Below are 27,548 nucleotides of genomic sequence, written 5' to 3' on the forward strand. Positions count from 1 at the left end.
CTAGTGTTTTCATTCCTTTAATTATCAACACAAAAAGCTTCTTCTTTAAGGAAAATGCCTTATCTACACATCCTCAACACATTTCTTTTGTTTCACCACTTGTGTTCTCATTTTATATTGCTTCATACTTTTCAGCACGTTATGGGTTACCCTTGCACTGAACATTGTAGCTCTAATTTCTTTGAACTGTTGCTGTCTTCTGGTTATGCTATCTCCTTTCTTCGATGTGTCCTCACTCTTCATTTGGTATGATTTTTCTCCATCCTTGCTCGATTTCAAACCTTCCTTTTTATGCACCTCCTTATGCAGACTTTGCAATTTTCTAAAAACAAATTTTAGATTTTTTCTTTTCTTACCAGTCGCTTTATCTTTTACAACACTGTCCTCATATTCTCCCTTTTGTTTCTTTCTTCCAAGTAGATAAAATGTTTCAATGCCTCTGTATCTCTGTATCTATGAATGCGTGCCTCTAACTGCCATTATATGTATCACTGTGTCTGCAGCCAAATTAGTGCACGCAGAACTGTGGATCTTGGAATTTTACAATATGTTTCCATCTGTTCCTGGTTGTGCCAGATGACACATAATTGTGTATGTTACTGTGTGGATCACTATGTCACTGTATGTATAATTCTGTCATTATGTATGCTTCTGCAAACATGACTATCCTTGATATCTCAATTTATTCATCAATATCTGCTCGTATGTATTATGGAATATAGAAGTGTCCATGTCTGTATTTTACAGTATGGTTTAGAATGTGAATGAGTGTATTAGAGTTTTCTATGGGCCTAGTTTTCTATGTATCAATCTGTGTGTCAGGATATCTCATTCAGTATTTTACTGCATAAATCAATATGTACTTCAATGTGTAACTACATGGATCAGTGTGTCCCTGGATATTTGATCACATACATCACTGTGTGTCCGAGTACATTACTATATTCGTAAGTGTGACATTGTGGGTATTAGTGTCTGTATCCATCTGTCCCTCGTTGTGTCTATGTAAAGAAAACTCCATCTCTGGGCGTGGTTGTCTACATCAGTATGTATGTGTGAATATACATGTGTATATCAGTGTTCCTCTGGATTTCTCAGTGTACCCATCACTTTTCAGTTATGTGCATCAATGAGTCTTTGTGTATCTTAGTCCAAATATTAGAGTTTACCTGAGGATGTTACTGTTTGGATAAGTGTTTGCCTAGTGTCTTGGTGTTGGAATGAACAAGTACATAAATACCCTAGTGCATACAAGACTGCATGCATGTCTTGTAAAGGCCTATTATACCTAGATACCTCTCAAGCATAATATTGTAAACAACTGTATTCCACAGATGTTTTGTGGGGTGTTCCAATTCAACAAACAGAGAATATATCACAATTTGATATATTCCCAATTTAACAAACCTGGAAATGTATGACAATCTTTACAGGACCTCAAGACTAATGTGAAAGTGCTAGAACAGAGACAAATCACGTGTTTGTCTCCATTTGTTCATCTTATATGTCTAATGCATTATGCACCACACATAGAAGGAGCAAAACACCTTTAATTACTTTTTATATATAAAGACTGTTTCTTATGTATAAACACACATCCATGCAACATAGGTACCCTTAACCTATGGTAGAAGGGTGTCTGCATTTCTGATGTGTACCAGTTTCTGTGTAAGACAGGGTAGAATTACAAGAATACATCATACATTCTTCATAAGCAGCAAACCTAATATTTTTATTGGACACAATGCATTGCCACAAAAAGATGCGCAGTACTAACCTGTGCCAAAACTTGAGGTTTCACACTGTAGAACCGAGAAACTACTAAATCAAACTTTACCTCTTACCTTATATAGCCTACACATACCATACTCTAAATTTTACTAATTTTAACTAACAAAATGTCAGTGATCAAAAGTGTTTAGACACAAAGTTAAGTTGCCATTAGAAACATGTTATAGAATGGAAACATCATAGTTTGCTGTCAACTATTATTCTTCATTTTGTCATGCAATAAATGTCTTACTATACTTTTAAATTATAGGTGTAATACCTGTCACTTTCTCTCTCATGCAGTAAACATTTCCGTATGATTTATACATATTTAGCTATCCTATTTATGCACACATCTATGATCGTACACTTATTACAAGATATATACTCTAATTTACATACCTCTTAAATAGTTTTTGTTGGTCGTTAAAATAGTCTCACAATATCTCTTATACCTCAGCGTAAGAATAGTACTCCACTCTCACACCAAGGTAACCTTAATGGCAACATTTTCAACTTTTCTCTGACTGGTATTGTGGTGGTTAATAAATCAAAAATTGTGTTTGATATCTATGTTCTATTACCCAACATATGAATGGTTATTGTCTGTTAATCCCTTGTTTTCCTCCCATAAAGAAGCCTAATGTGCTACTGTTCTCAGTGCGACCCCAGTATAAGTTCACAACTCCAAAGGGAGGTTCAAAAATGGACTAACGATTCTTTTACAGCAATTTTGTATCCACATCTAGTATATAGATAAAATACTGAGTTGTAAAGAAATCTTCTTTTTCAACTCATAATCTGTCAAAAACAATTTGTTTTCTACTATTGCACTATCCTTTAATGTAACCTTCCTACCCCATAGCCTTTTGCTTCAGCTGCCATGGAAACCTTCTTTGCAACACACTACTGTAACAGTAGCTCACAAGTTCTTGTATGCAAGCATCATGCCAGGTTTTATTTTTTTCTGTAGCAGGTGTGGTTGACTGCTGAGAATTGTAAGCTTATCCACAACTCCATACCTTTTTTTCTGACATCATGTCACCCAGTCAGTGATCTACTAACTGATTAGCCTAGAAAACTACCTACCTTTATGTACTAATCTATTTTCAACATCCAATCAATTTTGTGTGTTTTTTTTATAACCTGGTGCTTTCCTCCATTTTAACCACCTCTCATTCTGAAAACTGCTTCAGACAGCTGCAGCCTTCTCCTCGGTTTTACTGCTCCTACTTTTCAAAATGCTGTGAGTGTGGATTGTAGGTCACAGCTATGTTCTTTTTGGCAAGTGAATATGCTAGAAAGAATGGCATTAACAGGGACCTGGGTTTACCTAATGTGGATATTAAGTGGTTTGGCCAGAAAGGGTTAAAGTGGCAGCAATCGCTGCCATTGGTTGAAAGCATTAAAGATATCCGGCCCCTTCACCTCATGATTGTGCACTGTGGTGATAATGATCTAGGCACACTGACTGGGTAGGACTGAAAATTCTAATGAAACAAGCCTTAAGTTAGTTAATGACACTTTTCCCTCACACAGCATTTGTGTTCTCAAACATATGCCAGAGACAGAAATGGAACTGGTCAACTACATTTTGTCCACAGATTGACAACGCCAGGAAACATGTTAATAAAACTATTTCAGCATACGTCAGAGACCATAACATGGGTTGTATTTACAATAATAACCTGCAGTTTGACATACCAAGAATATATATAGAGGAGATGGTATTCACTTTACAAATGAAGGCAACAGGGTGCTTCTCGGTAACTTCAAACTCTGCATCCGCTCTTATTTGTATTAACCATATACACACAATTAACACAAAGGCTCTTCATAGAACCACCCTACTTTCAAAGACTACTTAATAGTGTTTAAAAACCTAGTTTATATTTTTTTTCCAAAAACTTCGGAGTCACAACTCCATCGCAACTTTACTACCATAATGGTGCAAAAAAAAGTGTTTTAAGCTCTTTAAATGTACCACGGGGTCCCTCAGGCAGCCTTTAATATCGCCCATGGGTCAAAGTACCTCTACTCTGACCCCCTTCTATATGTCTCACCCCTATTTCCATCCTCCAGGACCATGTCCCACTTCATAAAATGGTTGCCACAACCTTCACAGCAGGTTATTGCCACTTAACTACATCATGTATGTGCATGCCTCACTGAATCTGACTAGGTTTCAGAGTGGCTGCATGAGTGCCTGAGCATGTCTGTGAGTGAGTCTCTGACTGGGTGCATGAGACTCTGAGTGGGTCTGTCAGTGGGTGCGTGAATGTCTAAGTGGGTGTTTGAGTGGGTGTGTGACTGAGTGGCTCTGTAAGTGGGTACATGAGTGTCTCAATGGGTCTGGGAGTGGTTGCATGAGTATCTGAGTGGGTATGTGAGTGGGTGTGTTAGTGTCTGAGTAGGTCTATGACTGGGTCATGCATGCCTGAGTGGGTCTGTGAGTAGGTGCGTGAGTCTCTGAGTGCATCTTTGACTGGATGCATGAGTGTTTAAAAGGTCTGTGAGTGACTGAGTCTGTGAGTGGGTGTGTGAGTGGGTCTGTGAGTGGGTGCATAAGTCTCTGAGTGGGTCTATGAGTGGGTGAGTGATTCACTGAGGGGGTACATGAGTGGGTCTGTGAGTAGGTGCATGTGTGTGTCTCTCAGTAGGTGCATGAGTGTCTGAGTGGGTGTGTGAGGCACTTAGTGGGTGGGTAAGGGTCGGAATGGGTCTGTGAGTCCACGAGTCTCTGAGTGGGTCTGTGAGTGGGTGCGTGAGTCTGTGAGTGGGTGCGTGAGTGGGTCCATGGGTTTCTGAGTGGGTCTTTGAGTGGGTGCATAAGTCTGCGAGTGGGTGTCTGAGTGGGTCTGTGAGTGGGTGCATGAGTGGGTCTGTGAGTGGGTGCATGAGTGGGTCGGTGTGTGAGTGTCTGAGTGGGTGAGTGAGGCACTAAAGGGGTGGGTAAGAGTCGGAATGGGTCTGTGAGTCCATGAGTCTCTGAGTGGGCCTGTGAGTGGGTGTGTGAGTCTCTGAGTGGGTCTGTGAGTGGATGAGTGAGTGTTTAAATGGGTCTATTAGTCGGTGCATGAGTGCCTTATCGGGTCTGTGAGTCGGTGTATAAGTGTGTCTGTGAGTGGGTGTGTCAGTGTCTGTATGCGTACTTGTAGATCTGAGAGAGAGAAAGTCACAGTCTCAATGTGTCTATCAGTAGTGTGCATTAGCGTATGAGGGAGTGTGTAAATGTATTTTTTTTCCTCTCACGGCCAGAGCCGCGACTCTATCGCGGCTTTACACAGGGTGCCATGCTGAGTGCCGCAACAGAGTCAAGACTCCACGATCGTGGTAAAAAAAAGGGTTTTATTCTTTTTGAATGTAACAAGGGGTTCCTCACACACCCTTTAATAGCCCACATGGGGTCAGAGTACCTATACTCTGACCCCGCAGGCCCCAATTCATAAAATGGCAGCAGCAACTTTGTGAACATTTTGCGGCCAACCAATCACAGTATTCCTCATGGCGTGAGGATTCGTGGAGGGGTCACGAATCCTTCTCGTCCCTCCATATACAAATTTTGATTTCCTTTAATTTCTCAAAAACTACTGAACAAATTTACAGTATACAACAGAAAGGGCTCTTTCGGGACCAAGAGCTACCTTTCTGCCAAATTTGATGCAATTCCGTCTAGTGGTTTAGGTGCTATCGCTGTTCAAAATTTCCTGTGGGAATTAACATTGGAAATGCTGCTTTTTCACCCGCCCCTTTCTCTCGGCCCCCGTTTGACAGATCACCCCAGAAAGCAGCTGATGTGACTTTCGAATTTATCTGGAAAATTTAATGAAGGTTTGTCAAGTAGTGCCAAAGATACAGGCAAGTAAAAAACAGTTTTTCCTATAGAAACTAGGTCCTAACTATAACTACCTAGTGGTGACCGCCACTAGGTAATTTATAGATAAGTATATATATATATATATATATATATATATATATATATATATATATATATATAAAACCAGTGCAGTTACAGTTAGGTATGACTTTGGATATGAAAGATTTTTTTTCTTTAATAACTGTTCATCAAATCTGTACAAAACTTTTAAATAAAACAACAACAACAAAAAAGGTCATTCACTTTCCTTTATGCAAAGTTTCAACGTAGTCAGTCAAGCATGGGCAAAAAAGACAATTCTGATCCCAAATCATCAGTTTCCCAAGTTATCTCCCATAGGAAACATTGCTCTCCAACACTAACAAAAACAGCTTAAGGGAGTTGCACCAAATTTGGCACAAAGTTAGAATTTTACTCAGAAAGCGTGCTTTGTGTTATTTGGTGTCAATCAATTATGTCGTTTTTAAAAAAAATTGCATTTAAAGAGGTGGTTGGGGCAGCCATGAAGCGTTTAACCTGCTAGAAAAAGTAGTGCTATCTGGACCATTACGTACCGAAGGATTTTTGTTCCGAAAATTAAAATATGCTCAAATCCCATTGCATGGGGGAGCCCAGACTCCTTTCAGCCAATGAGGTAGAGCAGTACATGGGACCAGGTGATAGTACCTTGTGAACTGATTGGCCAGCCTCAACAGCTCAAGCAAATGGGCAAAGGAGGCTGGGCAGGGTTACCTTGACCCCTCCCTGACCCCTCACACTTGTTGGGGGGGTGGGGACTCAGAGGACTCCCCCCCCACCCCCCCTCAAACTGATTAAAACTGAAAAAGAATTCAGGTCAGGGCTACAGCTGTACTCTTGCACTACTCAGAATACCTTCCTGTGAGGCAGCATGCTACTCATGTTGCAAGCTCCCTCCCCATGCTGCCATGGTACTGTGCAAGCTTCATGGAAGAAGGTTCTGCCATACCACATTACAGTGGCTGGAAGCATGTGGCACAGGTACCAAAGGTGGTGTAGATTGAGTGATGGCGGCAGGTAGAGGGTAGGGTCAGGCCACACCCTGCAGCCTTACCCTGCTGTGCACAGGCAAAGCCAGTGGTATTGGCTGCATGTGAAGGGTTGGCTGTTAGTCCAATATACAAGTTGATCAAAAATACTAACAAATTGTCAGGAAAAGCAAAGGTTAAAGTGATGTTATAGTTAGTTAAGATTCTAAGATGTTAATTTACGTTTTAAAAAAAAAACAGAAATTCACTGAAAAAAAGAGTAAAGTGATGTTATTGTTAGGTGTTGGCATTAGACATGAGCTAACATTAAAGAGCTCGAAAACAGCAAAATATATTCGTTTTACAGGCTATCAACCAACTGTTCCAAGTTGCTTAAAGCAAAAAAAAAAAAAAGATGCTTTGGGTATGCAAATGGACTCACATACATGTCAATAATCTCTAGACGCTCTTGTCAGGTAAACCTCTATTGCGAGGCTTTGGCCCAGCCCTGCAGGAACCTAAAAAGGCACAGCGAACAATAGAAGTCTGAAACAACACACAACAATTAGGCAGTGCTGGTACTTGGATCACGTAGTTCTAAGTGTTTTACTTATTTGCATGAGCAGAATTATGATGCACATGTTAGGCTTTAAAGGAGTCCTGCTGCCCAGACTAGTCATGAACACGCTCAGGTACAAATAGCTAAATGGCATCCATCGATTTTCCAGACAGGAACAGTGTGCAGCAGCAACAACAGACTGTATTCGGCTCACCTCGCGCATCCATTCCCGAATGGCTTTGGACGCTTCCTGATGCCACACGTTGTGAACAGAGTCTGTGAGGGCCACAGCTGTGACCTTGTTCCTCACATCAGCCTCTCGCTGGATCATCTATTGGAGAGAAAAAATTCAAAGTTAGCATACATTATTTTAATTTAATAACATAGAGATCTTATCCTTTTAAACAAAATGGAATCTGAAAAGAGACAGGTCAAAACACAGTTCAACACAACGAATGACATTATTCTTGTGGCAGCTTTAACCTACAATAGCATTAACTCATATTAGTCGGCATGAGGTTAGGCAACTGAAGGATTAAAAGTATCACTGTTCAGGCATGAAGGCATCCACCTGAAGTAGTACGGCGCTGCATTTTTCTGAGAGACACCTTCAACCAAAGCAGCTAATGCTGTGTGGCTCTTTGTATTAATTCAATCACCGGCTCCAAAACAACACTGTTCCTCTACTGCCTGTTTTAACTAGTAGCCACAAATACATGTGAATTCTGTTGATTGGTATGTGTGCTCTTAAATTAAAAGGTAAGAGCATACTGTTTTCATGTGAAGTTTGATTCACTATCTTAACATACCATTACTGAAGCATGGAACCAATCTGTTGAAAAACAGACAACACACAAATGATCTGAACTCGAGCAACAATGATTTAATCCCTTTGCTTCTAAGCCTTATTCACTTAGAATGCTAAGCCCTTTTTTTACTACTTCAGGTACTTTGCGCCTACATCTTCATAACTTTTTTTTTTACATAAGGTATCCAAATCAAACATGCATCGTTTCTTCCAACATCCTGGGGACTCTGAAGCTACCCAAGGATTGTGCAATCTCCTGCAGAAGACCGAGAAAATAGCCAAAATATACCTAAATGTAGTTTTTTTGCCAAAATTTGTGAAAAAAAAAAATGCTGCGTAGCAAAGTATATGTTTTTTTTTAACTGGCATCAACAAAAGGTTTGCTGTGCTTGGACTACAACAAGCACATTTGTATAAAACAAAAACATTTTTACTATGCGTTTTGCATTTTTCTAAGAGGTAGTCCACTTTTCCTAATTTTTGCTACTGCAACATAGTTGCAGCTTGTGTTGTAAGCAGGTATGAACCCCATGGATGATCCACATCAACTATACATTTTTTTGTTAAGTAGCTGAACTTTGCTTGGATGATTCTCCCAAGGTTTTCTTACCCAGAAGCATTTGCAAACCTCAAACTTTGGTTAAACACACATTTTCCCTAAACTGGAATCTGTGGGGTTACCCAAATGTTCTGCCACCCAGTTCCTCAATACCTCCTGGTGAAAATGGTACCTCACACGTGTGAGTGGGCTTAGCATTCATGACAGGAAAGGGCCCAAAACGCAACATGGACAGATAACATTTTTCCATTCAAAATCAACCTTGTTTTGCATTTTGGATAACTGTGTTTTTTTGGTCCTAACTCAGCCAGCACCTATGGAAACCTACCAAACACGCACATTCCTGAAAACTAGACACCAGGGGGAGGCCAAGGTGGTGTGCCTCGCATGAATCCCAAGACGTTTTCTTGCCCTCCAAAACTCAAACATAGGCTAAAAACACACATTATCCTTGCATTTCTATGACGTAAACTTTCAGAATCAGCATAGATTCACAAAATTCCTACCACCAACGATCCCCAACTTATCAAAAACAATGCCCAATTTTAGACAAAGTCTGAGGTTTGCAGGGCACTGTGGGTAAAAAAAAAAAAAAAACATCATGGGATCTGCATTAGGCACGCAACCCTAGACACTTCCGGGTGTCTAATTTTCAGAAATGTCTGGGTTTGGTAGGTTTCCCCAGGAGGTGGTTGAACCAAGCACAAAAGTGCAACCAATGAACAAGGCAAGTGAGACAATGTCGGACTTTAGCCCCGCTCTGTTGGACCCTTTAGCAAAACAACATGTTTAAGTATTGACATTGCCCCTCTTTTGCCATAGGATGGGGAAGATTTAATCCCCTAGGGAGTAGAGAGACTGTTGAGGCTTTAAGGGTGGGGACTGATGTCAGCATGGGCCAAACCACACCCCACTATTTTATAAAAAACGGTTCCTGGTATCTAACAGGCCTTCTACCCATACCGCTGCAGCACTAATTGGGGCAAACAAGTCTCTGCTCCCTGTGTGAGCAGAAAGGCAATTTTGATCATTTGGTTGGTGGGACTTGGCTTAATATCTTGTTGGGCCACCCCTTTTTTTATTTCTCAAACAAATCTGTGATATCTATTGGGCTTACTGCCCACACAAGGTGCAGATTGGAGCTATATGCTTTCCCATGAGGGGTGGAACTAACAGAAAGTCCCTTGAAGGTCCTTTGAGGGGTGGCTAGGCCAGATTGGTATTAACCTCCCAAGTGCCCATGAGGAAGGAGGCAGAAAGACTATTGTGACTTGGGCAGCAGAGGAGCTCTAGTTCATTGCCAGGGGGGAATACTCCCATCCAAAACTACTCTTTGGGGTCTAGAGGGTGAATCTCTGCCTTAGGATAGCCCTCCTGTGGCAGTCCCCAAGCAGGGATCTTATAGGAAGAGATCATTGGAAACAGGAGATGCTTCACCTTTCCAAAGATACCTCCCCCATATAATAGGGTAGGACTGAGCTATGCCCACGAGCACCGAGATAAGTTAAAGTAAATGAGATGATCGGCTCATTTACTTTCACTTTCTATGTAATGAAGTCACCATGCCATGAGTGAGGATCACCATAACACAGAAAAAAGAAACACTTCCCAGCAAGCTGAGCTGAAATCCAAAAAAGGAAATATCCCTGGTGCAAGCACCAGAGGGATTCCATGTATTGGGTGCAAGGATGACATGGTCTTGTCCTCAGCATCTGTTAAAGTAATAAGACTGCATGTTTAGGGCGGCAGCACCACCAAGTGTGGGAGACTGAGTCAGCCCAACACCACCTAGCGGAGGAGCAGTGCTTGACTCACACATGCCAAAGCAGGACACAAGATGTAAACTAGATTTCAGTGCATTTATTGAAGCAATTGCATCCTAGTATAAAAAGCACGGGATGTGATAATAAGGCAGATGAAACATAGTAAGGTAATCATCATTACAAACAGTGTAAGGAACATAAAGTATGATCTTTAGTCTTGCTATTGTCCAGTTGACATTTTATATAGTACTCCCAAGAGTTTTTGGTTGAGTCCGCTCTGGTAGTATCATCTTACCAGGGTGTGGATAGACAGCTGATGATGAAGCACACCACTATTTAGTGGGTGAAGGCGCCTAGTCCAATTCTTGGAAGAATCCGACCAGTGAATCTAGTGAGAGGTTAGGCTCAATAATAATAATTTAAAAAAACTTTAAAAAAACACTTGGACAAATAGTCCTGATTGTTTTTTCCATCAACCTATTTCCAAATGTTAACCAGTCTTGAACTCAACTACTAATATTGCAGTCTTCTCTAGGCAGCCCCACTTTTGCAATTTTCCTTCTTTATAGGAGAGCGAGGGAGGGGAGCTCATCTTACACCATGTCTGCAGTGGTGTGAGTCTCCACTCCTTTGCAATGTCCTGGACTTATTTTCACCTCTTCAGTAGTTTGGCAGCTTTCAGTTTTGAATGTCAAACCCCTCCACCCCCCCCACCCTTCGAGTCCCAACATTGGTAGGATGAGGGATTCCCTTGACACCCCTCCCTTGACATTATTTTTAAAGATCTGCAGCTCTCCAATAGGCCCCAGATCTCCCTTCTCGCAGCTTTGGCTACCACCCTCACCACCATCCACTGTGCTGCCACACTCTAGCCGTGTCGCTCTGTCTCCTACCATCGGTGGGCAGGGGGCAGAGGACAAAGCAGTCAATTATTTTTTTACGTTGAGCATAGCAGTGCGCAAGCGTTGCTTTTCCAACGTGCTGGTATGTGTCTGGGCTTTTAACCACGTCCACCACTATTACTCGTTCTTGGCCTTGCCTTTAAAAAATCCTTTGTTTTCTTTGGTAACTGCTCTACATTTGTCCCCCCTTAGGATGGTTTTGTTACCGCCTTGGCCATCGACCCTGTTACATGGATAGTTGCACTTTTGTCGATAACTTTGACTGCGAGTAAACTTCTTTTTCCTTTTGTCTGTGTCTCTCTTCGCACTCATGGCGGCGCTTTGATCGCTTATATCAACTGTTTTATTTTTTATTTTCAGTTTGTGTGGCAGGAAAAGTCCAGTTAGAAATTTACAATGCTAGTAGCTCTACCTTGAGCAAACGCGAGACCCATTGCATTGGAAATGCTTGTTGATTTATATTTGGGGCCCCTGCTGCTGTCTGCTTTTTGGGTCAGCCTGGGCAGACTCCACTCCACTCCAGAGCCGCAGATCACATTCTCGCAGTGGCACTCCCGAGTCAGGCGAGCTGGGACCCAGTAATATGAGGTGTAAGCCTCTGGTATTGCAGGTATCTCACGCTAGGCTATCGGGCAGGATTACTCTGTGCACAGATAAAGTTGTGAAACGCAGTCGATGAGGCTCTAACTGCATTGAAATTTCCTGTGCCTACAGAGCAATGAGCTCCACTAAAGCCAAGGGCCACCAAAGTCAGTTTCCATCATGTTTGGTATAACAATCATTCATTCTACACTGCACCTACTCCCTTCTATTTACTTCCCCTGAAACTGACGAAACATCCCAAAAGGTCAACAGACAGTAACGAGACTTCGAAAAGCCAATAAGCCTTGCCTCTGTGACCTATTGGCCTTGTCATTTATTGTGACCATGCTGCACAGCACCGGCAGAAAATAAGAATGAAAAAGTAGAGTGATGAGTACATATGCATAAGTGAGATGTCAAACATGCACAGTGAGTTCGGCATGACGTGACTGCATTTCAACTTTTTTTTTCCACTTACAACTCCAGGATGGCAGGCACCTCTTGGATATGATAAGAAAAGCAAAATATAATGTCTGCAAAGGCGCATATTTCAAATACAGCGACCTACAGCAAATGGTTGCTGCTTGGCCATGAAAAAAGTAAAAAAAAATAATAATAAAAGGGTGAGCTTGGGTAACCAACGGGCTGGAACTAGCCTCACTGTAAAGTTTGGGTATGATACAGAGGAGGTGTCTCAATACCAAAGAGCAAAATCCTGTCTGTAAGTGCAACCTAAAATTAGAGCACTAAAAGAGACACATAGGAGGTATACTGTCACCACAGATTACACACAAGGTTTAGAGCCACAGACACGAACTTGTTGATCGCCCTCACTCACGTGCGTAGTGTAACCCACTCTTTATACCAGGACACAGAGCGACGTAAAGCACATTCAAAATGCAATAACTTGTGACCTACGAGTGAGATATCAGGCCTAGTATTTTGTCTTTAACGACAGTGACACCCCTTGCTTTTTTCCAATGCATTAACAAATCTTTCTGCATATCTGGGGAAGCAGTCATGGTATATATAACAACAAACGATCTGATTAGACTACCAGGAATTAATCTGTATCATAAATTACCAGGAGTAACCACAAAACCTTTCTGACCCTAAATGAACATAAAGGTATAAAGTCCTTGATTAACCTATTTAAAGGCTCAAGGGACCGGAAATTTAATTTCTGAGCTCAAGCAGCAGAAAAGAAGACTTAGTCAAAGCCGAAAATGCAGACAAAAAATTCATTAATGACTTTACAAGAAGTTACCGAAAGTGTCAAAGAAAGGGGGCGAAAGTCAAGAAGCAAAAGGGGCAAAGCCACTAGCTGGCCTTTACACAGAGATATCAAAAAATGAATTTCATTGAAAAAATATATGTATTTCTATCGTTTGAGGAGGAAGACTGTATTGAAACACACTTCAACCTTCAGAAAAAGCTGTACATGCATGACTCTTTAATAGACATCCAAAGTAGAATGGGGGAGAGCAATCTGGCTCCAGGTGGCAAAGACCAAAAGCACGGCTTTGGGAAAAGGCAACTAACCCACCTGACATGCTATTGACCTGAAACACTAAGGGCCTGATTACAACTTTGGAGGACGGTGTTAATCTGTCCCAAATGTGACGGATATACCACCTACCGTATTACGAGTTCCATAGGATATAATGGACTCGTAATACGGTAGGTGGTATACCCGTCACATCTGGGATGGATTAACACCGTCCTCCAAAGTTGTAATCAGGCCCAATGTAATTTCCGCATTTACGTCTGGGGTGTCAGACTCTCTCCCACATGCTAGGACCGGCGGGACTGCCCGCGAGAGAGGTGAATGCACCCAAATAGTTAAAATATTGTGGCAATCAGTGCTTCATTTGAGCAGGTGGGTGCCACCGGCACTTACTTTTGAGCACCGACACTTAGGGCCAGATGTACCTAAGGATTTTACCCATTCTGTGTCTATGGGAAAAAGCTTTCGTACATATGGCCCTTAGTTTCCCTGATCGGACAATTCCCGAGAGCACAAGAAAGAAAAAACACACAAATGGGAAAGAAGGATGAAGAGAAAAATGGAAAAGCGGCAGGAAGGGGGAAAGCAGGCACCTTCAGGAGCGAGATAAAGGCAGTGGGGGTGCTTGGCAGTGGACTACAGAGGCCTGAGGCGCCTTTAGGGCTACGCAGCCATGCTATTCAGTGTGCTGACGTTTCACTGCACCGGCCGTGGGCTTCTGAGTAAGGCTTCAGGCACAGGCACTGCTTCTCTTACAAACTGAGCACTGGTGCCAATGCAGCCACTGCCATAAGAAACACCGTGACTCTCACACAATAATGTGAAAGATATTCTCAAGAGAAAGCTGGTGGAGTATACACAAAAGGGGTTTGTCGTTATAGCTTTAGCACAACAACCAAATCTGGCAGTCAAATTTTGATCAACCTATAGTTGAAAAATAAAATATTTGGGGAGCCTTTGGTAGATGACACGACTATTCTCAAGGAAAAAAACGAAAGCTGGCAGAAAAGACGACATATTTATCTTCCTGGGTGAGGCATGAGATAACAGTGCAACTGATTAAGGTGGAGAGTATAGGTAAAATGGTTTGAATTCACTGTCATACTTTAAGTTTGGGTTTCTAAACACTCTCACCAGGCTGGGATGGTTCACATATGATCAGGCCAGTCGGAGGCAGCCCGGAGATTAGAGTTCACTTGCTCTATTAAATCTTTTTTGATGTCAGAGATAAGTTTGACCCATTAGCAGGCTGGAAGCACTGAGGCGTACTGCCATATAGCAGTGAAATTACAGCATGTAGATAAATGGGTCCCCCAGTTGCTAGGAGCTGACTTGAGGAAGGTGACCCTTGCTGTCAATCTCTCGACGCTCACTGTTACCATACAGTCTGGTAATGCCTGGGTTTAAGGGCTTACTGATCAGAAACAGTCAAACAAATTAATAATGCCACAGGAACCTCTCTAACAGTAAGTATCGCCAGAAACATGTCTTTCAGGACTGTACCTGAATTCAAAGAAAGGGAAACACAACAGAGGTTTTGCAGACCAGGCTTTCATTTGGGTCAAAAGGTGGATGATGGCAAGGGGATGGTAAAAACTGAATTTTCTTCTGGTGCACTACTTTTTTGGGTAGAATCTTTTTATTAACATTTTAAAGAAAAAAGAATATAGAGCACAAATAAAAGTCTTCACATCACTAATGTGCATTGTGTTAATTGCCACCCCATCTTTTGTTCCTTCTCTTGATCCACAAAATCAATCAGAGCTGTGTGTTGGCCGTTCTGAACAGAGGATATGGATTGTTGTCGTCTCCAAGGCATCAAACACATTGCCTCTGTAGATATTCCAGGGTCCCCAAATGTTGTTCCATTTCCTCGGACATCCTCTGTTTTTATAAACAGTCCTTTCCAGCATCATGAACCACTCCATATCCTTACCTCACTCAGTTTGGAGTGACACGTGCAACACCCCCCCACATTTTGACAATGCTGTGCTTTGCAACTGCTAGGCCCTGTGTTACCCACACACGTTTTTTGAGAGAGTTCGAATCCCCCCACATGTTCAGAAGACACCACTTCGCCCCCAGGGTGAGGGAGTCCTAGGGCGCTATTGAAGGCAAATGTGGTGAGACAGGAAGAGGCAGCATCCCTACAAACCATGGCAGCAGGAATGGCCTAAAGAAAAAGGTTGGAGGTATCAGAGGCAATTTTGGAAGCATTTGCAATGAAAACTGATGAAAGTCCTGTCTGCTGAAAACTGGCTGAAAAGACACAATGGACTCAAAACACGACGAAATGGAAAGTATTTATCAGGCAAGGGAAAATATTATTATATATATATACACACATAAATATATATATATATATATATATATATATATATATATATATATATATATATGTTGATTCATTCAACATTCTAGCCCTTACCACAAAAAACCCTCATCCACCCTTAAACCCTAAAAGATACCCTTATCATGCAATACCCCAAAATCTTAACCATCCCTAAACACTAAAAACACCCTTTCTACTCTATACCCTTACTCTATACCCTTACTCACCCCTAAACCCTAAAAACGCCCTTAGTATACAATACCCTTACCCCCCTAAAACCTAAAAACACCCTTACCACTCTATTCCCTTACCCACCCCTAAACCCTGAGAACTCCCTTACATCAAATACCCTTACCCATCCATAAACTCTAAAAGCACCTTTACTACTCAATACCTTTACAAACCTGATAAACGCCCTTATCACGCAATAACCTTACCCACCCCAAACCCTAAAATCGTCCTTACCTCCCTATACCCTTACTCACAGTCCTAAAAAGAGCCATACCAACATATTCACCTACCCACCCCAAACCCTAAAAACATCCTTACCACCCTATTGCCTTACCCACCACTAAATCACCCTTATCTCCTTTAATCATTATCCACCGCTAAACCCTAAAAATGCCCCTACCACCCAATACTATTACCCACCCCTAAACACTAAATACACCTGGTCTAAGCACAGTACTCTGGCCTGGGAGCTCCTGAGTGAGAGCCCCTCCATGTACTTTGCAAGAGGAGGGCCTCAAGTTTCATTACGCCATTGTGATACACCCTGAAATGATATTTGTGAAGGAGTTTTTGGTACGGTTTACTGGCTCTACATCTACTGGATATGCAATATACATGTCTTGGTGGTCTTAGTACCAATATACTGCATGTAAAAGAAAACGGCAATTAAGTGTGTCAAAAAAAGTTTAAGACAGAGTTTCTCTGGTGCTGCAGACAGATCCAATCAAGGACCGTGACACCGCTGTCATCATTAGAGATGCAAAGATCACAGGGGCCGCTATAGCGACGGACTCAGTGCTCCGGGAGGAGCAAAAGTCAGCCTGGGCTCCATCAAGAATGTCATCGGATCCCGAGAAAGGACACACTTTACTCGACACGAGACCATCTAGCAAATTGAAGGCCTAATTACAAGCTGCACGATGCAGTAAGTATGGGAATATTGGGGCTGGAAATACTGTTTTGCCCGGTAGTCCCACATGTGGGATATGCAATTCCAGGTTTTCTGGTCCAGAATAAGGACGAATATGCAGATACCAGAAACAGAGGTGGAGTTGGTTTGTGAATCTGCACCAACCAACGTGGAATCGGCAGGACGGTATGTCATGCAAGCATAACATGCTGCCTAATCGTAAAAGACCCCTTGGCAGCACCTTTCTGCAGCACTGACATGCAGCTTTCTGGGTCATTTAAATGTATGTAACAGTTTCCAGAAACGTATTAGGTTATAGCGCGCTTCCAATCGTAATACAGAATATAACAAAATCACCTCGTTCACAAATTTAAGCTACACTTCCAACCAAAAAGACTATTTTTTCAAGAATTTTCTGACCCTAGATCCGAATCTACTACTTAGGAAACACCACTAATTGGGTGGATGTACAGAGTTAGGGATGGGAATTATGGTGTTTCCAGGACGAAACTTTGTGAGTGATCCAAAACATTCCAAGTGGTTTTTGAAGCCTAGCTTTAACATTTAACTGTAGTGCTAAAAATGTAGGTGTACATGTGGAACTTCAGTGTGAAAGGCACACCCCTATATTTTTAGGGGGTTAGGAGATTGACTGTCTTCAAATATAAAAAATATTGTGTAAAATAAAAACAAAAAACGTCAATTTAGGTGAGCTTGGGTTGTAACCCCTCTACTACATCAGATCCACAACATCGTGAGTCACTACATCACAGTCACTGTGGCTGGGAAGTAAATATAACGGGAGCCGCTGTCGTGTAGGGTTCGCAGGTGAACATAAATATTCACTGAAAATAAAGTTAAAAACTGTTATGTTCTGGCTCAAACAAGCAAAATCACTGAATTTCACCAGTAATGGTAGCGCAAGCCATAACTCTCACTGCCTGCAATATTCGTTCCTGATACTTTTGTGATTCTGTGCCAGTGACACATTTGTGTTTTGAGCATGGCGAATGCTGCGAGTTATGGAGAATATTATGTGCGTTGATGACTATAGCTGCCAATATTATTATTTTTTGCATTCTTTAGCAAAACCCATAGGAATGTAATGTTCTTATGATGTACTTAATTATCCAGTCCCACTACACACAGCCTTTGGCAGTGCACAGCAAGGGCTGTGTGCAGAGCCACCAAATCCCCAAACTGCCTGACTGCAGCCAGGCACTGCTGCCAACACTCACTGACCATAGCTAGTTTTACGGCATTAGCAGGAGTTGTTCGGTGCAAGGCCGGCCCTGTTGCCGATACCTTAGCTTTCTAGCATTTGCCCATAGTGCTTGGCCTCTGGTCAGGCTTTTTCTTTTATTTTTTAAAATATTTTCAAGAATCCCAATCGGACACAAGCATCAAACCCGGAAATCACATGAAATGTGGGTGGAGGATTAGAAATGTTATAGTCAGTGCCACCACCCAGGAGCATACTCAAGCTCAATGCAAATGTCACATCACTTTTCAAGAATGCATGCTCATTCAAATCCAAGGATACAAATGCAACAACACAGAGATAACAGTCATAAGTGTACATCTGTCCCAAAAGAGCAATGTCGAAACAGGTACATTACCAGAAAACATGAAAAAGTTACTGCATGAGTAAGAAACGCACATTTGATATTGACGCCAAGAATACGAGGATGCATATCACATTCATGCATGTTACATATGCATTAGTGCCCAGAATATGCAAAGATTACACAGTTGCGACCATACAGAGCTCAGCAACTAGACTCGTGGTGGCCTGATAAAGTGCATGTATTTTATCCGCATACCTATTTATGAAAGAACTTGTTGCACTTTATAGAGATGCTTGGTGACTTTGTGGGCAACCAAAGAGGTACAGTGAGTACAAATAAAATGTATTGACATCAGCTGACGTTATCAAAGAACTCGACAGTAGTTAAATTAAGGATGTTTCCAATAGAGTTGCCATTTTTAAAAAGAGAAACAGGACTAGTGTTGATTTAATCAAATCTACTGTAAGGACGCTATGATGAAAGTGAGTTGATCATGTTTACCAGTTTGTGAGCCCGCGTGCACTTTAAAATTGAGATAAAAAATGGCACCTATTGTTTGTGAGCAAGGCCGGGACATGGCCGAAACGCATCAAGAGGTAGCAATCAATAGAAATGTGTACAGAAATACCTGGTTGGTGCTGCTCTCTTCTGTTAGGAGTGGGGAAGGACTGTGGTGCATTTTGAGGCAGAGAAGCTGACTCAGCGCCGAGCCACACACCTCCCGATTAGGAAGCATAGTGATGGTTGGTTGGTTAGGTGTGTGTTCGTTTCCACACTGTGAGGACTGGTTTGATCATCATAGTGTGGGTAAACACTGTCAGTTCCAGAAAAACACTATCCTTGCAAGCAGCATTGTGTTAGGAGGACCGGTCACCGTAGTGTGTTTAGGTAGTTTCAAGCAAGTGCATCAAAAAACTAGAAGTGCAGTTACATTTGCCTTGGTCCGCTTTATAACTTCCCTACTATCAAAGATAGAATAGTAAATACACACTTCATTACAGTCAATGGCCGGTCCTCCTAATTATAGGCATGTCATGCTGCTTGTGTGTGTGCATATGTATGTATATCTATACAATACAACAAAAAAACAGCCAGAATGAATGTTATAGTTAGGTTAAAATGTTAGTTAAAACATGCCGTTTTAAACTAACAGACCCACTGAAATTAACCACTTCTACTTAGCTCAAGTAACTATAACTCGTGACCCAAAGTAGCTATAACTCGGGAAGGTTGGTGCACTCTGTTGTTCTTACAGCCCTCCTTTACTCTGTGTTTAATGCCTACCAGCCATCAGTTTTCCTTGGCACTACACGAAACTAGACAAATCCATCACTCACGATAACCACCGTCAACTTTTAAAAATCAGGGCCAAAGAAGTACAAAAAAATGGGCAAATAATCTCAAACACAATCTAACCAATGCGGTGGTCTGTAAAACTCTTAGGCTCAGTTCTGAGACACTGGTGTCAGTGAGCGGAACAAAAAGGAATTTAAAAAGCAGTTAAGCATCGAAGAATTGTCAGTGGGTGGGTGCTAGTGTTCATAGTAGTGAGGTCAACAAGCCACACTGCTCAAATTCATACAGTTGCTGGATTTTTACGTTAAAGCAGTACTGGTCCATTTTCGTTTTCCAGGTCTCTAGTCAAGAGATACGCCTCATTTGTGCCCACAGTAAGTTACTTGTATAGCACTTGAGTTATTCTTACTAATTTGTACCGGAATGCGTCAACAGAATTTGTATGTAATCTTGCCATTTCTGAAGATTCTTTAGCAACAACATGTGTTACAAATGAAGAGCCTGTCCAATATTCGAATTAGCTGTGTTATGGCACTAAACTTCAGGCAAGGCAGAAAGCACATTTGTGCATTTTTTCAAATGAAGCTAGGATGCAGTTATGCACATACTTTCCAAAACTGAGAACGGTAATTCCACTCTAAATACCCAGAATACTACGACTCTCGATTTGGTACAATTGTAAAACATAGGGATGTCAGTTACAAACCCAAATGATAGGACATAGGCCAATCGTATCACAAAAATAAATACATTACTATTGACGCGCAAATTGATTTTCTTATTAGTCCCATAATCTAGAAAACGTTGCAGATCTACAGAAATAAAAACAGATGGAAAGATGACTGGCGTCCTTGATACAAACAGCAAGACTTCAAATCTGATACAGCTGGAAACAACTCGTGAACTAACCACAGATGTATCCTGTATATAAGTTTATCGGAGGTAATGGTGTTTCTGCGAATCACTACCGCCATAAACATTAAAGGGAGAAAGCTAGAAATACATCTTTAAGAATAAATCAAATGCATACGTCCCAAACATGTTTTCATTATTTTATAACGAAAGAGCAGCACATGATATAACATATACACATCCACAGGACATCAGACCACCTTCAGCAGTGATAACTTACAATAACTGGTATTTCTTCCAGCAGTTCTCATTACCTTGCCCAATATATACTTATCTCCCAATGTTTGATGAGAAAAATGCAAGTCTGGAGGAATGGAAAGAGGGGAAATGGATTGTTTTTCTCCACAAGTAATATATATAAAACCGAAAAATAATAAAATAATAAAATGCGAATAGAAATTAAAAAGTTAAAAAAAATCCTCATAAATGTAAAAATAAGAGGGATGACAGACCTGAGAAACTGATAAAACTAAAAGAATTAGGGGACGTGGCAAAGATGGTGGGCAAGTAGGATGTGCACCCCCCGCCCCCCGAGCAGCTCCCCCAGGGCCAAAATATGCCTAACTAGTTAGTGCCACCCCACAGATGCAGTGCCAGCGTGAAGAGCCCGAGGGAGAAGATCGAGAAGTCGCTGCACCACCACCAATAAGTCCAACATGGTGGGCGCCACATAAATACAGAAAGGCTGGATTCACAGTGGTCGGGGGGCACTGTCCTGGAAGACGAGCTGACCCAACAGCGTCACCCTCGTGCCCCACCCTGAGCCGGGTTTTGCTCTGCAGTACCTGCGGGTCAGGAGAGCCTCCCTTATTCTGAAGAAAAGCAGACAGCAGGCCCTTGGGAAGCAGAGGATCGAGCTGTATACAGCACCTGACGATAGCCCGAAAAGTAGGCTGCAAGCCAACAACTCTCGCGCCATGGGTCGTCAGTGCCCGTGGAGCATTCGCAGCTTAGTGGGGATAGGGTGGGGGGGTGGGGACCAGTGGCGTGGCGGCCCACCATCATCCCAGCAGCTTAAAGAGCACAATACAGTGTGGCCTCCATTCAGCTCGCCCACCGTACCAGCAGCAATCACTAGGCACACATTGCCACCTGAACTAGGAGAGCAAGGATTCGACCAACTGCGATATTCACGGACCTCAAGCCCTGAGCATTATAAATTGGCACCTTTGAATTGATACAGAAAGTGAGCACTGGCAATAAAGGGTGGTGACCATCTGCTACTAAGAGTCACCACTCCTGGACAACAGCCACACTCCCCCCCACTGCAACTGGCCCCCTTCGGTCCTGGTGGCTGGCAGACTTACAACACAAGCCAGGGAGGGCAATCTCCCAAGACCCATTTCAAATAGCACACCTAATGCTCAAGCTGTGATAGTGGTGCAACAGTGCTGTCTGAGGCCCAGTGGAGGTACCTAACCAGAGGCTGGAGGCACCCAAGAACAAGAGGCGATAGTGACCTGAAGAGCGGAGACCCCCCTGAGGTGATACCCAGCTAGGAGCGTAGAGCTGGGACACAGAAGCTCTGGGATACCCATCAGGCTCAGTTAGAAAACACAAGACAACACTGGGCAATACTTCACTAAGATACCTTCCCGGCATACAGACCACAGAGACCGCTCCTGCACTTGATTAGCTCATCCAGGCGCACCAGGAACTCCCCAATAGTGTTTGACTATGACCACTGCTCGCAACAAAAGGACCAAACCCTCAAAGATATGCTGTTGAAACCTGCAGTGGGCCCTGGTGTGGAACGCCCTATTCCCGCCAGTCAAGATGCATTTCCAGAGAGTGAGGAGTCCGAGAGCCCAGTTACCTGATCATTTCTGGAGGCACTCTTTGCATCCCTCGGGGACAACCTTCAGACAGTTAAGAGGGATCTCTCCCAAGACTTGAAAGCTGTGCGTAAGGATGCAGCCGAGCTCGGGACAGAGTGTTGACACTAGAGGATCAGGAGATGAACCGCGCTGAGGAAATTGAACAACTCCAGCAAGAAATCATCCCTCTCAAGAAGCAACAAATTGGCTTACAAGCCCATGCGGAAGACCTGGAAAAAAGATCGTGAAGCAGTAACATTTGCATGAGAGGTGCTCCAACTGCAGCTGAGGAAGGGGATGTGGAAGCATGCGTGCAAGTCCTCTTCCCTCAGACTCTGGAATCATGAACATTCAGCTGGACCGGGCACACAGCTCCACCCCCTCCCACTCCCCCCCTCTGAGAATTCACGCCTTGTGGACATTTCAGACATTTTAGTTTGTATCCATAATGTTTGGAGGCCACACGCTGACATTATATCAGGGCCTCTCTGCACTAACGTTACAAAAATGGAAAGGCTTTCACGCTGTGACGTCCTTTCTTCAAGAGCAAGGAGCAAGGTGTCTCCTACTGGTGACATTCATTCTGCATAATCTTCTGGTGGGATGGGAAGCTCCACCAAATTCGCTCACTCAGCGTGGCATGTGAACTGTTGGGGATCGAAGAGGACTCAAACCAGGCTGCGGCATCCAGCCCCAAGAACTGGAGAGCCACGAAACGATCCAGATGTCAGAGGAGCCCACACACAACCAGGGACCTGCAACCCGACTCAGACACTACAGCCCAGGAGAGGAGAGCAGTCCTAGAGACACTGTCCGGGGAGCCAGCTGAGGGCCTGTAATTGCTTGATCAGGCATGAGGGTGGGGTAAGGGGAGGAGGAAGGAGGGGACTGGACCATGCTGGAGTGAAAAGACAATGAAGGAAGCGATCCTGGCCAAAGTGCCCGATGCAAGGGACACCACTGAAACGTCTAAAGCTCCGACTGGAGCTTATGACCTACCAGGGACACTGTGTTTGTTGTTATTCAGTTGGGTGTTTTTTCATGTGGGGGAGCAAGAGGGGAGGGTGGCTCATACAACAGAGAGGCACAATTAGCCAGATTCAGATTAACACTAGATGTTAATGGCATAGCAGAGCACAAGCGAAGAGGCTACAGAGTTTCGGGGGGAAATTAGCCTCCCAACTCAAACCCGCAATATGCTTCAATCACACAATAAGGTACGAATTCTTACCTTAAACGTGAAAGGGCTAAATAACCCAGTTAAGGGATGGGCCCTTCTCGCATACCTAGAGCAGTGGAGGGCTGACATGTCTTCTCCAGGAAACACACTTGGTGTCAAGTGATTGGCATAATCTTAACTCTAGATTGTTTCCTGAACATTTGTTTTTCTTCCATAGCTATTAAAATAGCAGGGGTGGAGATTTGGATCTCGCGCTCATTTTGAGGGGAAATGGGAAACAAACTAGATGAACGCAGAGGCCAACCTCTGGCATACCAGGTACAAGTCAGGGATTGTTCCTTTGTTTTCTGTACTATATATGCCTCCAATGAAGGCCAGGAACACTTCCTCTGCAGGTCAGTGGCAGGAGTCATGACATCCAGGGATAAACTGGTGTTACTGGGGGAGATCTTAACATAGTCTTCAAAAATGTCCTGGGCCATTCAGCATGAAGGCAGGGGGGTTCCAGGGAATTATCTAATGAGAGCACACAATGGCTCCAAGAGATGGAGTTGAGGGATATATGGAGGGAGCAACACTCAAATTCCTGTGATTACACATTTTACTGACATGCCCACAAAACCTATGCAAGTCTTGATCATTTCTAGGGGACCAAGGAGGTACATGATCTGATCACATCGATTTTTATAGGGCCGAGATCACTCTCTGATCACACTGCAGTAGCAATGGACAAGGCACTCCTCCTGACGAGACATACAAATCAACCCTGGTGCATGCACGAAACCCTCCTACACAAACCCAAATTAATACAATAGATCACAATGGCACTGCGTAACTTCCTAGACACCAACGAAACTACAGACAGCCACCTTACATTACTGTGGGACACTCTGAAAGCAGTGATAGGGGGGGAATTTTTTGCCATAGCTTCAGCGTACTATTAAATGTGTAGGGAAAAACAGGAAAGATCACAGCAAGAGAACTGGAGCGTATTCATCAACGCACTGGTATGGTGTCAGCTCGAAGTGACTTGGATGCGCCTAGGGGTCTTAGATATTGATAGATACTCCCTGCTGCACTTAAACATTCCTTCTACATCGGAAGTAACAAATGCGGGCGGGTTCTGGCCAACAGGCTTCGAGCCCAAAGCAGGCAGCAAGCGTAGAACGCTAAAAAGGAGAAAACTGAGTTGAGATTACAACTGACAGTCTCATAGCTGCCTGCTTTCGAGAGTTTTATGAAGACCTATACACAGCCCAAGCTCTTCCCATAGACAGCTCAGAACTATATTCTCCAGAGTGCAAATACGGCTCAACTCACCGCAGATCAAGCAAACAAGCTTAATCGACCTATCCACATAGAAGAGGTTATAGCAACCACAGCACAGCAGAAACACCACAAATCCCCAGGGTCAGACGAGTTTCCAGCCCTGTTTTATAAGACCTATTGCACAACTTTGGCCCCAAGCCTCAATCATTGCCATTCTAAAACCTGGAAAAGAAAAGAAAAGAAACAATGTGGTTCCTACAGACCCATTTCTCTCCTTAATGTTGATGCCAAGCTTTTCAAAGGCACCCTCGCGGCCCGGCTGAACCCACTTATCCCAGACTTGATAGCTCTAGACCAAGCTGGCTTTGTCCTGCACCGGCAATGCAGTGACAACACTAAGAGACTTCTTCATATCATAGACAAAGCCCAAGGCTACAAATTACATATCATGCATCTGTCCATAGATGCTGAAAAGGCACTCGACAGCGGGCACTGACCCTACCTCAGCGACGCTTCTCTATTATGGCTTTGGGGAGCACTACTATCCATGAATTCTGAGTAACTATGGACAATCACGGTCTGAGTTAAGGGTTATACTCCCAATCCATTTCTCATCTGTAGAGGGACAAGACTAGGGTGCCACCTATTACCTTTGCTGTGTGCGTTATATATGGAGCCCTTTACTCAAAGAGTATCACAGGGGTCTACTTTGAGGGGGGGGGAGCGACCATCCTATTAGTCTGTATGTGGACGATGTTATAGTGGCCCTTGACAATCCCTTATGCTCCCTCCCAGCATTTCTCACAGAAGTAGCATCATTTGGAGCTTCGTCAGGCTTCCAAATAAATATCCTTAAACCTCAAGTCCTCAACCTCACGGTCCCACCCGCTATTGAAATGCAGCTCTCCCACAAATTTTCCATATAATGGGCAAAGGAATCTATTGCATACCTAGGAATTTGGCTTACCACGTCAAGAGCAGACACTGCGACCTTCAATTATGGGAAACCTCTCCAACAGGTTACCAATGATATTGTCCAATGCGACTCTACTACCTCTTAGAGTAGCTGCCATAAAATGGCAGCTCTCCCACAAATCCTTTTTCTCTTCCAGACCCTTGCGGTTGATCCACCTGCCAGGATGCTCCAAGCACTGCAGAAGGCCTTGCTCTGCTTTGTTTGGGCAGACAGACGATCTCCGATGAGCAGAGACTTGAGCTAACACCCACCTGCTGAAGGGGAAATGGAGTCCCACATCTTCTAAATTATTATCAGTCAGCACAGTTCCGCTTCTTAGTGAAATGGTTGCGTGCGGAATCAGAGAAACACTGAATTTTTATGGATCACTCCATTGCAGGGACACATCTGTGGAAGGTCCCATTCCTGAGGTGCTTGCAACGAGCCTGGAGCCATTACTCCTTCCCAGACATGACATAGATGCTGAGGGTGTGGGTCTCAGTGGCTACGCACAGGGGTCTATTGACTTTTCCTTCTCTTCAAACACCTATAATAGGAAACAAAGATTTTACACCAGGCCTCGATCACATCACGTTCCGTCTCTGGCAAGAGACTGTTTGCTGATCTATTGACCTCTTTTTCATCAAGGACGGCCCAGTACAGAAGGACATACACACTTCCGGAGAGACAGCGTGTGTGTTACCTGCAGGTTAGACACTGGCTCACAAACTCCACCTTCTGAGCAGAGCATACCGACCCCTAACATAATTTGAGAAATGGCTAGTCACTAAAGCTAACAATTAAAGTTTGATCACAGAATTATATGACATTCTCCAACATGCTTTCCCATTACCCAAAGCCCCCAGTCAAAAATGTTGGGAACTCGAAATAGGCAGACAGTTATCTCTGAAAGATTGGGCCGAGGTGCACCACAGGGCCCGTCATACTGCACGTAACACAGCTACTACAGAGACATCTACCAAAATCATTGAATATTAGTACCTTACACCCCGCAGCTGCACAAAGGAGATCCCTACACGTAACCTGAACTCCTGGCGGCACTGTGGAATGCCGGGGACCCTGCTCCAAATATATTGGAGCTGTCCTAAATTAGCATCTTTCTGGAACGCGGTCCTGACTGACCCAGACGAATGTCTAGACACACAAATACCACGATTCCCGGCTTATACAATTCTGGGCCTCCTAAACGCACTCACTTACCCACTCAAGTCCTGCAAGGGTCGCCAAATCAGCCTTGCCTTGGGGCAGCTCATCAGATGATCCTTGCATATTTGGGAACAGACATAATCCCAACACACTTAGTTTGGCTCCACCACTAGTGGCATGTCCTGGGGATGGAGAAGCTGACCATGGTATTAGCGGTCATATCTCTGGAGGCCATATCTCACACTGGTATCCGAAGAATTCAGAGAATTGACATGCCCCAAATATCTGCGACTACTCCGCCTCACAGACACATCTACGCCCACTATTAATGCATCTGTTACCACTGCCAACAGTACTTAAACATGCTAGTTGATTGATTATAATTCACACTTCATGAGTACTGGGTTTGGGGGGGGGGGGAGGGAGGGACGGAAGGGATGGGGAATTGAAATGTTGTTAAATTGTGTATTCCCATCGCTCTCCATCAACACTGTGCCATTTGTGTCATGTTTGACTGCTTACCTTGAGCATTGTGATAATAACAAAACAGGCTATAACCAAAAAAGAACTGATTAGCCATCCAGGGACAAAGTTACAT

The 27,548-nt window shown here is 43.3% G+C and overlaps 1 protein-coding gene across 3 annotated transcripts in view; it reads right to left on the minus strand.

Annotated features, from left to right (window-relative positions):
* The window catches only part of ARB2A (ARB2 cotranscriptional regulator A), a 1,508,097-nt gene that overhangs the window by 432,629 nt on the left and 1,047,920 nt on the right, over positions 1–27,548 (minus strand). For all 3 annotated transcript variants that reach the window (XM_069225397.1, XM_069225389.1, XM_069225407.1), the window contains exon 10: positions 7,407–7,523. In XM_069225397.1, the coding sequence (XP_069081498.1) occupies positions 7,407–7,523 (117 nt within the window). The remainder of the gene's footprint in view (positions 1–7,406; positions 7,524–27,548) is intronic.

This window comes from Pleurodeles waltl, chromosome 1_1 (genome assembly GCF_031143425.1).
Source record: "Pleurodeles waltl isolate 20211129_DDA chromosome 1_1, aPleWal1.hap1.20221129, whole genome shotgun sequence".
Classification (NCBI taxonomy): Eukaryota; Metazoa; Chordata; class Amphibia; order Caudata; family Salamandridae; genus Pleurodeles; species Pleurodeles waltl.